Here is a 13,431-nt window from a genome sequence, read left to right as displayed (position 1 = left end):
CACCAGTTTATGCAGGGCTAGGGCATTAGGCCAAAAGGCGGCCTTCGTTTCACCAGCTTGAGTAAGTATGCTTTTGGAAATTACAGACAAAGACATGGGAGTAAGAATATTTACACTTACCTTACTGTAAAAATCGGAAATAAAGATATCCATGCTGCTACTTAAGAGTAAACCATGTGGACCAATTACTCCAAGGACTGGAAGAATCTAGGGATATCACTGTCTTTACATTACTGAAAATCCAAGACAACTGCAACAAAAAAAAAACATATAGTACACTGCTTTTCTTCTAATCCAGGTAAACTATCCCAGATGGAAAAGACTGGTTATGAACAGCTGATATTTCCAAAGAAAGTTAAAAAAGACAATAAATCCAGACAAGGACTCTGCTGAATGATCCAGGCAATTTTATAAATTCTGACCAAAAAGTTCAGTCGAGATGTACAGGATAAAAATGACATTAATATAGCAGCACTGTATATACAATTACATATGAGTGAGTAAAGTTAAATCTGTTTTTGTTTCATTTAACCCTCAAAATTAAATGTGTATACTATTGACTACTGAACCCGATGGTCAAGAACAAAATTATTTACAGGATGTGCAAACTGTTTAAATACCATGTCTGTCCGATATTCTATTGCTATCCCAATGAAAGAGTGAAAAAACAAGACAACAGGCAAATTATCAACAGACTAAAATGAAACAAAACAAATTAAGCCCTGAAATTAAGTCATTAGCATCACCAAAACAGAACACCCACAGTCATAATCAGACAAACTCATCCATACAGTTGCACATCACGATCAAGTTAAATAAGTCAAGTTTTCCTGTTAAGAACTGTGTACACTTCAATGGAAGCACCCCTCCACTGGGTTGCATAAGGCCTTGCAATGACCAGAACTCATGCCAGCAACCAGCTTTCACACTGCCACTGATGATAACTGCTGAATGCCTGAAATATCAATTATCATCGCGCCATTATTACAATAGGACTCCAATTACCGCACACCCTATGGCAAAAAAAAAAAAAATTAAAAATTACGACAAAACAAAAATGCAGCCAGACGTCAGATATTACCAGTTTGGTAAGTTCGGCTTCTTTTTTTTTTTTTTTTTAAAAAAAAAAAAAAAAAAGGAAGAATAGGTTTTTTAGGGGTTTAGTGGCGCGTGAGAGGGGGGAAGGCTGTGTGCTCAGTCAGCGAAAACGTCACTGCGTCTTCTCCTCGGCATACTTCTTCTGCTGGGTCCTCTTGGCGTAGCTCTGTGCCATGGAGTTAACGATGGAACAAATGAAATAGCACACCATGATGATCACCACCTTCTCAAACACCCAGGACAGCCAGTTCTCCCCCTGCAGAGACAGACAGACAGACAGACAGACAGACAGACAGACAGGCCATCGGTCACCATGCTAAACCATCTGGAACGCCGATGTGTATGTGTATATATATATATGTATATAAGTGGATCATTTTATCCTTCTTAAAAACACTGATGCACCAGCACGGGATACAGTGACTTAGTTAAATCACGTTCTGCAATATGAAAGTTATTCTGTGTGACACTGGAATGTTTGACTCCATAAAGCTGAAGTGCCCCGATTTTCTCATTTAATTGCACAGGAGTCATGTTACCGGCAGCACAGAACAGACTTGATCTGTTTTTGCCGTAGCTCACTCTACAAATGACAATTTTATCATTTCAAAAATGAACTCAACCTTTCTGAGGAAAGCAAACCCCAAAAGTAAGTGTGACAGATAAGAGATGTATGTATGAGATTATTTTCTAGCCGCCTCTCCCTGTGAATTTTTTTTTAGATCTTAAGAAGAAACACAGCGGTATATTTAAAGTTCCTATAACAGCATTATATCTTAAATCCTAGTCTATAACCACAGCATATCAATGGCTCCAAAAATAGCAGTATATTCTAAGATCTTAGTGATCTTAGTCTATAATAACAGTATATCTTGAACTGCTAGCATATAATAGCAGTACATCTTCAGCTGCTAGAGTGTAACAGCAGTATATCTTAAGCTCCTACGGTATAATAGCAGTATATTTTAAGATGCTGGCCTCCCAGCCATGCTCCGTCGGCGTACCCAGGCAGACAGCGGCCATGCGCGGCAGCAGGCGTGTCAGTCAGAGGCTGCCAGACTAACCCCGTGCGACCGGGTGAGCCCCGCAGCCAGCCCCATTACGGCTGCTAACAGCGCCTGGCCCTGACCCACTGCGAGAGCACTGGGCACACACCCATCACTGAGCTCCGGTCCAGTTTCCATAGCCAGCCCGGGACAGCCCACATTTCCTCCATAACAGCAAGTCCTCTGAATTTCCCCATTACATCCATGCCATCAATATAACTGATAATATGAATCCATTGTAGATCAATGTTAAAACAGTCTATTTGGGAGCTGCCTTGGAGAAAATCTACACGAAACTAAGTTCTTCAAATTTTTCTCTATAAATCTTTTTTTTTCCCCTAACTGTTTGTACATGCACATGCGTACATGTGCATGTGGATATTCAGACATACAGTGGATTACAGCTTGGATTAGTATTCAGTTCTGATGGATTTATGGCTATGCACTGTATTATATATAAATATATATACACTATCACTTTTGCACATACTAACATTAATCCTATCTAGTAAACATTAACTATGTATGATGAAGTATATATAACTACATATAATTCATTCAATGAATAAGAAAGATACAGCACAAAGCATGAATCAGCACTTTTACCCTCCAGGACAGTGTGTGCGTGTGAGCGTGTGTGTGCAAGTGAGAGTGAGTGTGTGTGTGTGTGTGTGTGTGTGTGTGAAGGTGTGTGTGTGTGAGAGTGAGTGTGTGTGTGTGTGTGTGTGTGTGTGTGTGAAGGTGTGTGTGAGAGTGAGTGTGTGTGTGTGTGTGTGTGTGTGTGAAGGTGTGTGTGAGAGTGAGTGTGTGTTTCAGTGCACGCTGCTTACCGCTGGTGTTCCCTCTCCAGAGCGGTGGTGCAGCTTCGCCCGCTGGGCCTCCAGGTAATCGCGGAAGGGCTTCTGCAGCGAGGCGCCAACCATGGGGACAGCTCTGCCAGGACACACACACACACACACACACACACACACACACACACACACACACACACACAGTAGCGTTACATCAACAGCACTTACCACTCGAGGCCTGGGAAGGAAATGAAGAAATCACAGCGCCCTGCCCTGCCCTCTCTCACAGAGCCTGTGACAATAAACACATGACGCGCTGCTGTGCCCTCGCTGAGAGGGGGACAGAGGGCAACTGCCCATCCTGACCCACAGGAGCTTAAAAACATAAAATAAAAAAACAAACGCTGTGCCTACTGCATGCACTGAGCTACTCCTCAGTGTTTAGGGAAGAAAAAAAGCAAAAAGAAGAAGAAGTGCTGGCTGGCCTCGGTCCGAGGGCTCTCGTCCCCTGCAGCGCTGCCACATGCTGCCGAGAGGGAAATGAATGAATCCACAGAGCTCTCAGATTTATCACCAGCAGTTCCTGTAAGAACTGGTTTGAACCAATTAATGAGGAAGTGAGTCGTTTGCTCGTGTCATCACTCGACTTTAAAGGAGACAGTCCCCGCCCCCTCTGCAAAAAAAAAGGAAGAAAAAAAAAATAGGGGCGTGTGCTCTACAAAAGACAGCCCATATTAGGAAACACTTAAATGTCAACCCCCCCCACCCCCCACCCCCACCAAAGAAGAAGAAGAAAAAGATTGTATTGGCCCATCTCTCCTAGTCAGGAGTTCATAATTAATCACAGAACGAAAACAATGCTGAAGAACCTTTGTAACATCATACAGACAGCTGGAATATCTGCTCTGATACACTCTCACTCTAGAGAGCATTCCTCCAGTCTTAAAGCTAGTGTAATGCATGACAAATGGCTTCCTTTCACGCAAAATATATGTCTGCGCATGCAGTACAATGTTAGACACTGCAGATCAGTCATTTAAGATCAGTCTTTCCCGTCTGGCTCCACCCCACAGCACACCTTTATTTCTCACCTAGTGACAGTGTTGCTGTGGCTGTGGTTCTCCTCAGAGCTCATCTACAGCAAGCACACTCAACCTAACAATTAACCCACCTCAATCACAACAAGCAATGAGAAGTTAACAACAGAGACTCAAAGAAATCAACTTAACACGCAGCAGGGCATGGCCGTTCAGACAGACACTACACATTAAAGACGTGGGAACCATACTCACTAACACTGAAGTATCACAGATTTCCCCCCGTAAGAAAAACAACAGACAAGTCTTTTCTACACATTTTGCAGCGATACGTTATGCAGTGATACTTGGGACATTCTGTTCCTCACACACTGGCCTACTCCCTATGCCCAAAGCCAATATCTGCTCTGTGGGGGGCAGAGCCTTCAGGTTTTTGCTCTCTAAACTGTTCAATTCCTTATCTCAACAGATTTGCCACTGCCAGGACATCTTTTCTTTCATAACTAATACCAACATTCACCTCTTTAAACCAGGTATATGGGTAAATTAATTTTAAATCTTAATTTTCTGTGAAATTTTATCTCTCAGTTTTCATCCATTTCTATACTATTAGTTTCCATCTTGGTTTTTCTTTTTCTGGCATTTACCAATGTATTCTTATGTTAGTTTATTTTCTTTATGTTTCTATCCATAGTTATCTGTATGTTCTGAATTTTACTGCCTGTTTTTCTGATCATTGTGGTCTATATGAGTTTATTGCATCCCTGGATTTTAGAAAGCTACACTAACAAAACAGAATAAATGTTTTATTTAAAAAAAAATAATGCACCAAAATCTTCAAGACCCATATTTATAATTGCAATTGCACAACTTATTTTTTTTATTCCAAAAATGGGCATATCCACCATGGGATAGCGGGCAGAAATGAATAAAGGATGGAACACAGCTTACGAATGACTCCGATGACCGGCCGAGAAAATGAGTCGCCTTGGATGACCAAGAGCCGGTCACCGTGGCTTTGTGAACTGGGAATACAACAGTACTCTCAGTCCCAGGACTGGCTATCAGTCACTTTGTTTACTGTTAAATGAGTGGCTAATAGTTTAGAATGTATTCAGGCTTATTAGGATAGTATAATATTATATTATAGGATAGTATAGTATGGTATTGTATTAGTACTGTTATATTGTTAGTATTATTATATTATTGTTATATTATAATAATTAAATTATAATTGTGCGATATATAACAATATGTTGTGCAATTACATATACATAATTTAGTGTATATTGTAAAATAATAAAAAAAAATCTTAAACGTACAGTACTTCTTCCTTGTTCCTCTACTTCACTAAACAAACCTTCCAAAACAACTACATCAGTATTCAGTAAAATCAGTAAAATAACTTAATTCACTAATACTGGTAATTCTGTCATGAAATATACAATTAAAAATTTAATTAAATCTTAAATCATCTGCATGAACAAATCAAATACAAAAATAAATGAAAGTATTTCTGACTAAAACTTAAAGGATGTTTTTTACACCGGGCCACAACAGGGTAACTTTTCTACTAGGGTATTAATTATTTCAGCAAGGGTATCGGCACTATCTACAGCTTTTATTTCTCCATCGATCTACAGACATTTGCATTTCACATTTATGGAAATGCTATGAACACATGCAATATAATTTACTGTAAACATTCTGGTATGCACAAAATCATGTGCACCAGGACAAACAGCATAAATTGTGCACAATAAAATTATAGACCATCAAGGTATACCATCTCAACTGAAATAAACCCTTTCTATTCATTAACATTAACAGTCAAACTGTACTAATTTCTTGCAAATTTCTTAGTCAATTTCTTACTTCAATTCAACTGAAACAAAATTGACTGGTTGACTCAACAGATAAGCTATGATTACGTACTAATGCACCTTACTCTCATCTTGAATCCAATCATATAAATACAAATATGTAAAATAGCAGCTGAGTCTGGATATGAATGTCTACTCACTGAATAAATAAAAATAAAATAAATATATATAGATAATAGATAATGTTAGAAACATAATCATATGTGACATGTGATACGCTGAGTGATCTTCTTCAATCCAACACTCATAAATGAAAATGTGTGCCCCTGAATGCGCTCTCCTGAATTAATAAAATTTTTCAATTCCAAAAATGGGCATATCCACCATGAGATGAAGGGCAGAAATGAACAAAGGATGGACCACAGCATACGAGTGACTCTGATGCCGACTTGAGAAAATGAGTCGCGTTTGATGACCAAGAGCCGGTCACCGAGAAAATAAAAATGAATTCTGCTGAATACTGATGTAGCCGTTCTGGAACGTTTGCTAGGCAAAGCAGAGGAACAAGGGACATGTACTGTATGTTATTTAACTGTATTTTATGACTTGACTCTCCTTGGAAACACTGGGATTGGCCCCTATAAGCAACTGCACTTCATTCATCCTATAACATCCAAAGAATGTGCCCTCTCCTCAGCACTTTATCCAATTATCTGGTGCTCCTGTACCTGAACCACAGTACAGCAAATCCCTCCCAGCTGACCTATACTTGCTTTGCTATAATTGCTTTAGATATTTCATTATGTTTCATATAATGTAATTTTCATAAAATGCCAATATATTCATCAACATGTGGTGAATAAGGAGAAAAAAAACCCTTTTTTTTAATTTGCAAAATGTTGAGACTTGACAATAATTCATCTTGATATTTAGGATAACTGTCTGAATACACTACTCACTTGTTTAGTAAACACAAATGTAAAATTTTCCAGCAGCAATTTTTTTTTCATGCAGCCAATGGAGTAACTGCACACATTCTTTCAATACTTATGTGTAATGGTGTATTTGGTTTCAGATATCATTTCTTACGATGTCAAATGTTAATCCTGTAGTTATGTACTCATGTCTGTGTCCTCACCTTTTGACACAATGATCCATCGCTATCATCATGATGATCGCAGATTCACGTTTACATAATTTCATTGTGCAACATTTCACTGTGTGTTTCAAAATCTTGTGCACCAATGTGGTTACGTGGTGGATGAGCAGCAGGAACGAACACTTGAGAAATCACTGTCAGTTTTGAGGATGTAAACCTTTATCTTATTCAGTTTTATTATTCAGCTTCCTTGCCTTCTTCAGATCAATTATCTACTACAGGATCTTTGGGAGCTGTGACACCTTATAAACAGAGCAGCCAGCCACTTGCTTCAGTGGCCACCATTTTTGTTGATGCCCTTACTGCCCTGATTCAGTCCAACATGGCTGCCATTGTGAATAAGGTCTGTTAGCAACAGGTATATACTTCATCAATGGGGCTGAGCACAGGGATTCCGGGACTGTAATAAAGCATATTTATTTAGGGAGAAGAGGACCACTGGAAAGATCGTGTTCACAGAGGTACGCAGAGTGCATGTGTACGTGAAGTAAACTGCAATAAAGTACTTAAATGTATACAGCCTATTCTTACAGGTCAAAATAAAAAAAAATCCATGTGTAAGACTCATGGCTTTACAATTCTATGATAGTTTTGCAGCATAATTAATCCAGCTATAGGGAAACACCCTCCAAAAATGCTGTATCCACCCAGTCATTTTGGTCTGCAATTTACAGCTGTGCATGGGGTATTTCCAGCCGTGCATATGCATGCAAGCACACGCACACACACTCACACTTTCTCAGACTGTTGTGTATTTTTAATTATATTTCTAATATAATTTCTGCATTTCTAATAATATACACAGAAAATGTAGGTTTGATGTCCTAAGTACATAATATTCAGACCCCTTTCAGGGCTGAATGCTTCCAACACCCTAAGAGAGCCCCAAAGCAGACATCTCTTTGAGGTAAAAAAAACAAAAAAAAAACAAACAAATAATACATTTTAAATACGCTATATACCATTCAATCGCAGAGACCAGCCAAAGCAAGGAGAGGTTCTCGCTGATGTCTCAGCAGATACTCATTTCTGAGCCTATGAGCTCATCCCATCTGCATTCAGTCAGATCTCTGTCATGGAGGGGTGAGGCAGCCTCCATGACCTCACCTCCATCAGCCAACTCAGCCGTACGCTCATACCTCAGCTCATAACGACGGGCGCCCTGATTGCAAACCAAACCTCGGTCAGGTTAAGCGGCAGCTCTCCAAAAATCAAACAGCCGGCAGCTCACAACATGACTTACGGCGCAAGTTACGGAGAAGTGACCCTCGATGACAAGGGGGAGCGATAATTGCGCTTATTCCTGTTTATCGAAAACCGCCGAGGTTTGCCCTTCGTGTTTGGGTTATTTATGGTCTCTGATTGAGGGGGAAAGTGAAGGGCAGTCAGCCATGAAGGAGCGGTTCTGTGTGACCAGCGTTAGCCTGTCCATGTGTACCTTGTGGGTTCGTTCTCTGTTCAACAAAATCAAGTTGTTATGAAACTAAAGCAACCACCCTAAAGCAACTACGGCCTGTGACAAACAGTCAATTTTAGCTGTGGAAAAAGAGGGGGTGGGAGGGGCATATCAGCCTGAGAGCCTTCAGACGGAGTCTATTCATATTTCTGTGACATATTTATTCATTCAGTCCAATGTTGATGAACCTCTTCTGGTGGCACGAGGCAGCATAAACCAAACGAGGAAACTGAGTTGTGTGTGGTTGGATTAAAGACCAAGGCCAGTAGTTTGAGTGCCTGACAGGATCAAAATGTCAAAAAAGAATAAAAAAAAAAAAGACACTTGATACTGATACTTTATACTCATACAGAAGCTGAAAATAAACTGTAAAGGAAGAGTGAAGAATAACTCTTTGATTAATGAACAAAGCCTCTATGAGAAGCAGGAAACAGCAGTTATGATTTCAAACCACTTTTCAAACAGATGTACCGGCTGCTTGTTTTTGAAAAGAGCCAATCAGGTGGCTTCCCTCTCTCAACCAACACCCCTGCTCTGAAGACCAAAAAAGGAAATGTGGCCTCTCTTCAAGGGGTTAAATTGCTTTGCAGCCATCAAAAGTCAGAATTTTAATGAGCTTTTCTTTCCTGCTGATAAAGAGATTCTCACATAATTCACCAGTTCATTTCCTTGAGACCGAATTCCACAGCCGATGAGTCAGAGTGAACCTACTTTTATCTTCAGTCAAACAGCCCCACACATCTTAGCAGCTCAGTGGGAGAGGGCCGGAGGAGCATGTGCCCGCTCTTAATCAAACTAGCCCATGCTATAAAACGCTCACCCAAACAAGGGCCACCACCTTCCCCTGAAGTGCCGCTCCAAGGTCCGGCAGGACAAAGCACATAGCTACCAGAGCACAACAAAAAAAATGCGCCAAAGTGCAATGGATTGTGGGAAATTTGATACGCTTGTCATGTTCTCCTTTCTTAGGGTCTTGAATGGAAAGGACAGTTTGCATACATGTATGGTGACAGTCTGAAATGTTTTAAATAACTAGCACCCCCCCCACCCAACTCCCTTAGTGTGCAATGAGTCATATCTTTAAAAGCACACCAGAACCCAATCTAAAAAGTACTGTGTTTACACCGAGCAGCCTGGGAACCATCATGTTACACCCAAACATTTTTGAAGGACTCTGAATGAAACACATTAGCAATCAAGATATCATCAGCATTAGCGTGTTGTGTCTGTTGCATGATCCTGAATCATACCTGCTATCTGGGCGAACTCTGAAACTGCAAGCGACCCCACTGAATTTTGCTGCACAGATTCTGGAAATGAATCCTCCCCAAATAGCGAAAAGAAGCATTTTGTTTCATTGTAACGTTAATTTCACTGAGCATTGAAAGAATTTCTTGAGAAACAAACTTGCAATGAACATCGAAGGCAACTACTTCAAATGATAAATACGAAAAGATACTTGGATTAGTCATATCTATGAAATGAATTAAGATACAAGTGTGAAATTGTGCCTCTGTGATTACACCAATAATAGAGATATTGGTGCCAATGTTGGAATCTGAGAAGGCGGTGCAAAACATTTGATTTCACAGAGCCGTCCTGAACTTTTAAATGATGCCCCCTTGGGTCTTCATTGCAAAACTTTTGCAAACATCTCATTCATTTAAAAAATGCCGAACTCTCAATGCCACTGAGTTAACCAAATAGGTAATTTACTGTTCAATTAAGGAAAACAAGGCAATCTGACAAGACTGAATTCAGCTGAAAGATAAGGCTGGTGTGCACTAAGATGGCGAAAAAAAATCCCCTCCCTCCCTCATGAGTGAGTGACAAAGTTCAGGTCTACATCAGAAACCTGGTGTGCAGCAGACCACACAATAGCCAGAGATTTCACATTAAATCTCACTTCCACGACTACTAACAGCATCTGGCCCACCAAGAATCCTTCTATACAAGAATCACTTTGTTTTGCGAACACTGCCTGTATTCATCAAACTCTTTGAAATGTCTACTTAAAATATGACAAATATAACAGGTGACCGTTGGTGGACTAATTCCTTTACATTAATTATTAAAGGAAATTCTTTCATTCCCAGAATCAATGTTGTTTATTGGCGAATGATATCATGGCCTGAGCCTATGATGCATCTTTGATGATTCAGTGTCACACTTACCAAAGGAGGACGGGAGGTTGTTATTTAATTGCGGCTACTGACTGATTGATATAATGACTACAGTGATAGGTTTGCTCAGTGAGCAAGCTGCATTAGATCACTGAGGGGAAAGAAACAGACAGATCTTGATTCGTTTTTAAAGATTAAGGGAAGAACAAAGAGCCCTTTGTGACCGGCACAGATTGCTTAAAGGCATTTAAAGATGAGAACACTTCTTCATCGATTACAATGACTCAAAGCTCCTCATACTGCTGTACCAGAGACAAAACGTTAAAATAAAACAATGTGTCATACAATGACAAAAATCCCCTCCCTGCCTTTTGCAAAGGAATCAGAAATGGTTTCGCTGAGTCAGGATATAATATTTCATAGCCATAGGCAGGCCCAATTGTTTGAAGGATTTTTGTGTATGTAGCCACTGAACTTCAAAGGTTTTTTAATTGCAGTTCTGACAAACACATAAAAACGTCAGGAATCAACAGGTCTGTAGCCAAATCAGTGCCACCACTTCCCTTAAACTTATCAAGAGTTAAATATTGTTAAAAAGCTCCTGAGCATTCAAAAAACCTTTTAGGCAACTACATTTTTCGTCTTAGAAACCGATGATGCAAAAACCAAGCTCTTTTGTGGATCAACAAACCGCAGCATTAATTCATGACAACGGCGGCCTTAGCCCACGTTTTTATTTCAAGCTTGTTTTATTTCATTTGAAGGTGTCAAACCGGTTTTGAGACTTGAGTGCAGGAGAAAGTTCCTCGGGGGTTGAGGTATTCATTGTGAAACCCCAGTGAGATGTGAGATGGTTTCTCTGGTGGGCGTCTCGGCGCGCCGCCCGACCCGGGACACTCCCCTGCAACAGGTGCTGGGCTCTGCTTCCTGCTCAGGCGATGCGTATCTACACGCCGGCACCAGGAACCGAGAACCGAGAACTACTACTACTGCTATCACTGCTACCGCTCTGGCTACACACGCACTCATACACACACAAGCACACTCATATACAGACACACACACACACACACACACAGACTCACTCGCTTACACACACACACACACACACACACACACACTCACAAAGTTACTGTGAACTACAAGCTGGCGCCGTTTCTTAAGGTGCGTGAGAGCTGCGATCAAAGGACAGTGGCTGAGAGCCACACAGGCGCATCCACGTTACAAACGCCACACCCTCTGGTATCAATGAACTTTGATGGCCAGTCTGCCCCAGCCAGCAAAACAGCAGTGGCTCCTGCATGGAGGATAGGTAAACACTTTGTACATCCAAAAACATACTTAATGGGGTTCAAATGTAGGCACTTCCATAAACTACCACAGCCTCTAAAATGCACCTCTATGAGAAATGAAATGCGCTCAAGATTCGTCAGCCACCTTTACTAAGGGTAGCGGAATACACTCTGGACACACAAATGAATACATGGTATGTAGAGATTTGTACAGTGCCGTTCATATAACGAAGTCCAAACATTTTCCCAGCCACTGAAGAGGGGGCAGTTCTCAGAGGCAGGTGGTGCACCGTAGACAGGGGAGGTGGAGAGCGTACCTTTCTTCCCTAATTATCCTGCACCTGCTTTCCATTGTGCTACCCGATTAACAAGCATGTCCACTGAGGCAAAGACCAACCTTTGACAGCTGGGCCCTTTTTACTTCATTGCATTTAATTCGACTATGTTACCTTCATGTGCTTCGCGTTATTTTAGCGATCATGTTGAAACAACCGGTTGGCATGTCAAGTTTGTCTGTGATCTTTATGATATTACACACACACATATTATTATACAGATAGTCAGACTTTAATGTAGCCCTGCCTACAAACGAACAATTAATTAAATGGGTTCAGCTAAAATCCAACATTGCTTGTCAATCATGAGTTATCGTCAAAAGCAGGTTCAAGGCAATGATCAACTTAAAGGTGAGCTCTGTGCCTCCGGTATTTCTTACACACTGACAGGTACTGGTAGCATTGCTTCCTGTGTGATGTACTAGACCAAACAGCATAGCCCTACTTAAAAGCACTTTTCAGTTTTCAGAGTGTGAACCCTGCCATTGGCCTTAAGAGAGAAGGGGCCCTTACCTTTCAGCGTGTGCAAACAACACCAATGCAAAGGGAGAGTTCTATGCATGTCTGGTGCTGTTTTTTTTTTCCAAACTTGTCATCTTGTCATTTTCTGCTAACCCTTTCATGTCAGTATGTGGCCTGCCCACCCTGTTTTCTTATTTCTTTATTTTCAACTGTGTGGAGCCCCAGATTACTCAGTGGTGCTGTTACTCACCCGATCAGGGACACCATCTGCTCCACAATGTGCTTGCTGAACGTTATGATCACAAACAGCTTCTGTGGGAAGAGGAAGGGAGGGGGGGGTGGTGAGGTGATCAGACACACAGACAGGACACACGGGGGGGGTGCATGAGCCATCTTCCTGCATGGCATCCTCATTAATACCCCCTCCCCCCCACAGCCCCACACTCTCCGTCCAGGAGGTGGACAAACGAACAGGGATGAGGCCAGTGTCTGTCTCATGGGGGGTACGCCACGTCTGAGCTCCAAGGCAAATGTCTGCCAGCTAAACAAGACAGGAAATTACAGGACGTCTGGGGGTCATTTTTGTTATGCAGAAGAGGTGAGGCACAAAGGCTCTGTTCCTACAGCCCCTGAGGGACGGCAGCGAGCAGATGAGGTCACGGGCTGGTACAATCGTGCGATGCATCACCCCTTCTTTTCTCGCGCCCGCGAGAGTAAACAGCAGGTTCAAAGGCATGCACACGCCCCGGCCTCTGCCTGTCTAGAATGTGATTAGTCAGAGTTCCGGATTGGACAAAGGAGAGGCGGGA

The 13,431-nt window shown here is 41.4% G+C and overlaps 1 protein-coding gene across 3 annotated transcripts in view; it reads right to left on the bottom strand.

Annotated features, from left to right (window-relative positions):
• Nucleotides 1-1,127: 1,127 nt before the first annotated feature.
• Nucleotides 1,128-13,431, bottom strand: part of LOC118783375 (vacuole membrane protein 1-like) — a 51,096-nt gene continuing 38,792 nt past the window's right edge. For all 3 annotated transcript variants that reach the window (XM_036537215.1, XM_036537216.1, XM_036537217.1), the window contains exons 10-12: nucleotides 12,873-12,934; nucleotides 2,975-3,077; nucleotides 1,128-1,354 (exon numbers count right to left, since the gene is read on the bottom strand). In XM_036537215.1, the coding sequence (XP_036393108.1) occupies nucleotides 1,211-1,354; nucleotides 2,975-3,077; nucleotides 12,873-12,934 (309 nt within the window). In that variant the 3' untranslated portion in view covers nucleotides 1,128-1,210. The remainder of the gene's footprint in view (nucleotides 1,355-2,974; nucleotides 3,078-12,872; nucleotides 12,935-13,431) is intronic.

The sequence above is a fragment of the Megalops cyprinoides genome, chromosome 9 (assembly GCF_013368585.1).
Source record: "Megalops cyprinoides isolate fMegCyp1 chromosome 9, fMegCyp1.pri, whole genome shotgun sequence".
Lineage (NCBI taxonomy): Eukaryota > Metazoa > Chordata > Actinopteri > Elopiformes > Megalopidae > Megalops > Megalops cyprinoides.
Note: the sequence above shows the minus strand (reverse complement) of the source record. Positions and strands in the feature narration are given on the sequence as shown.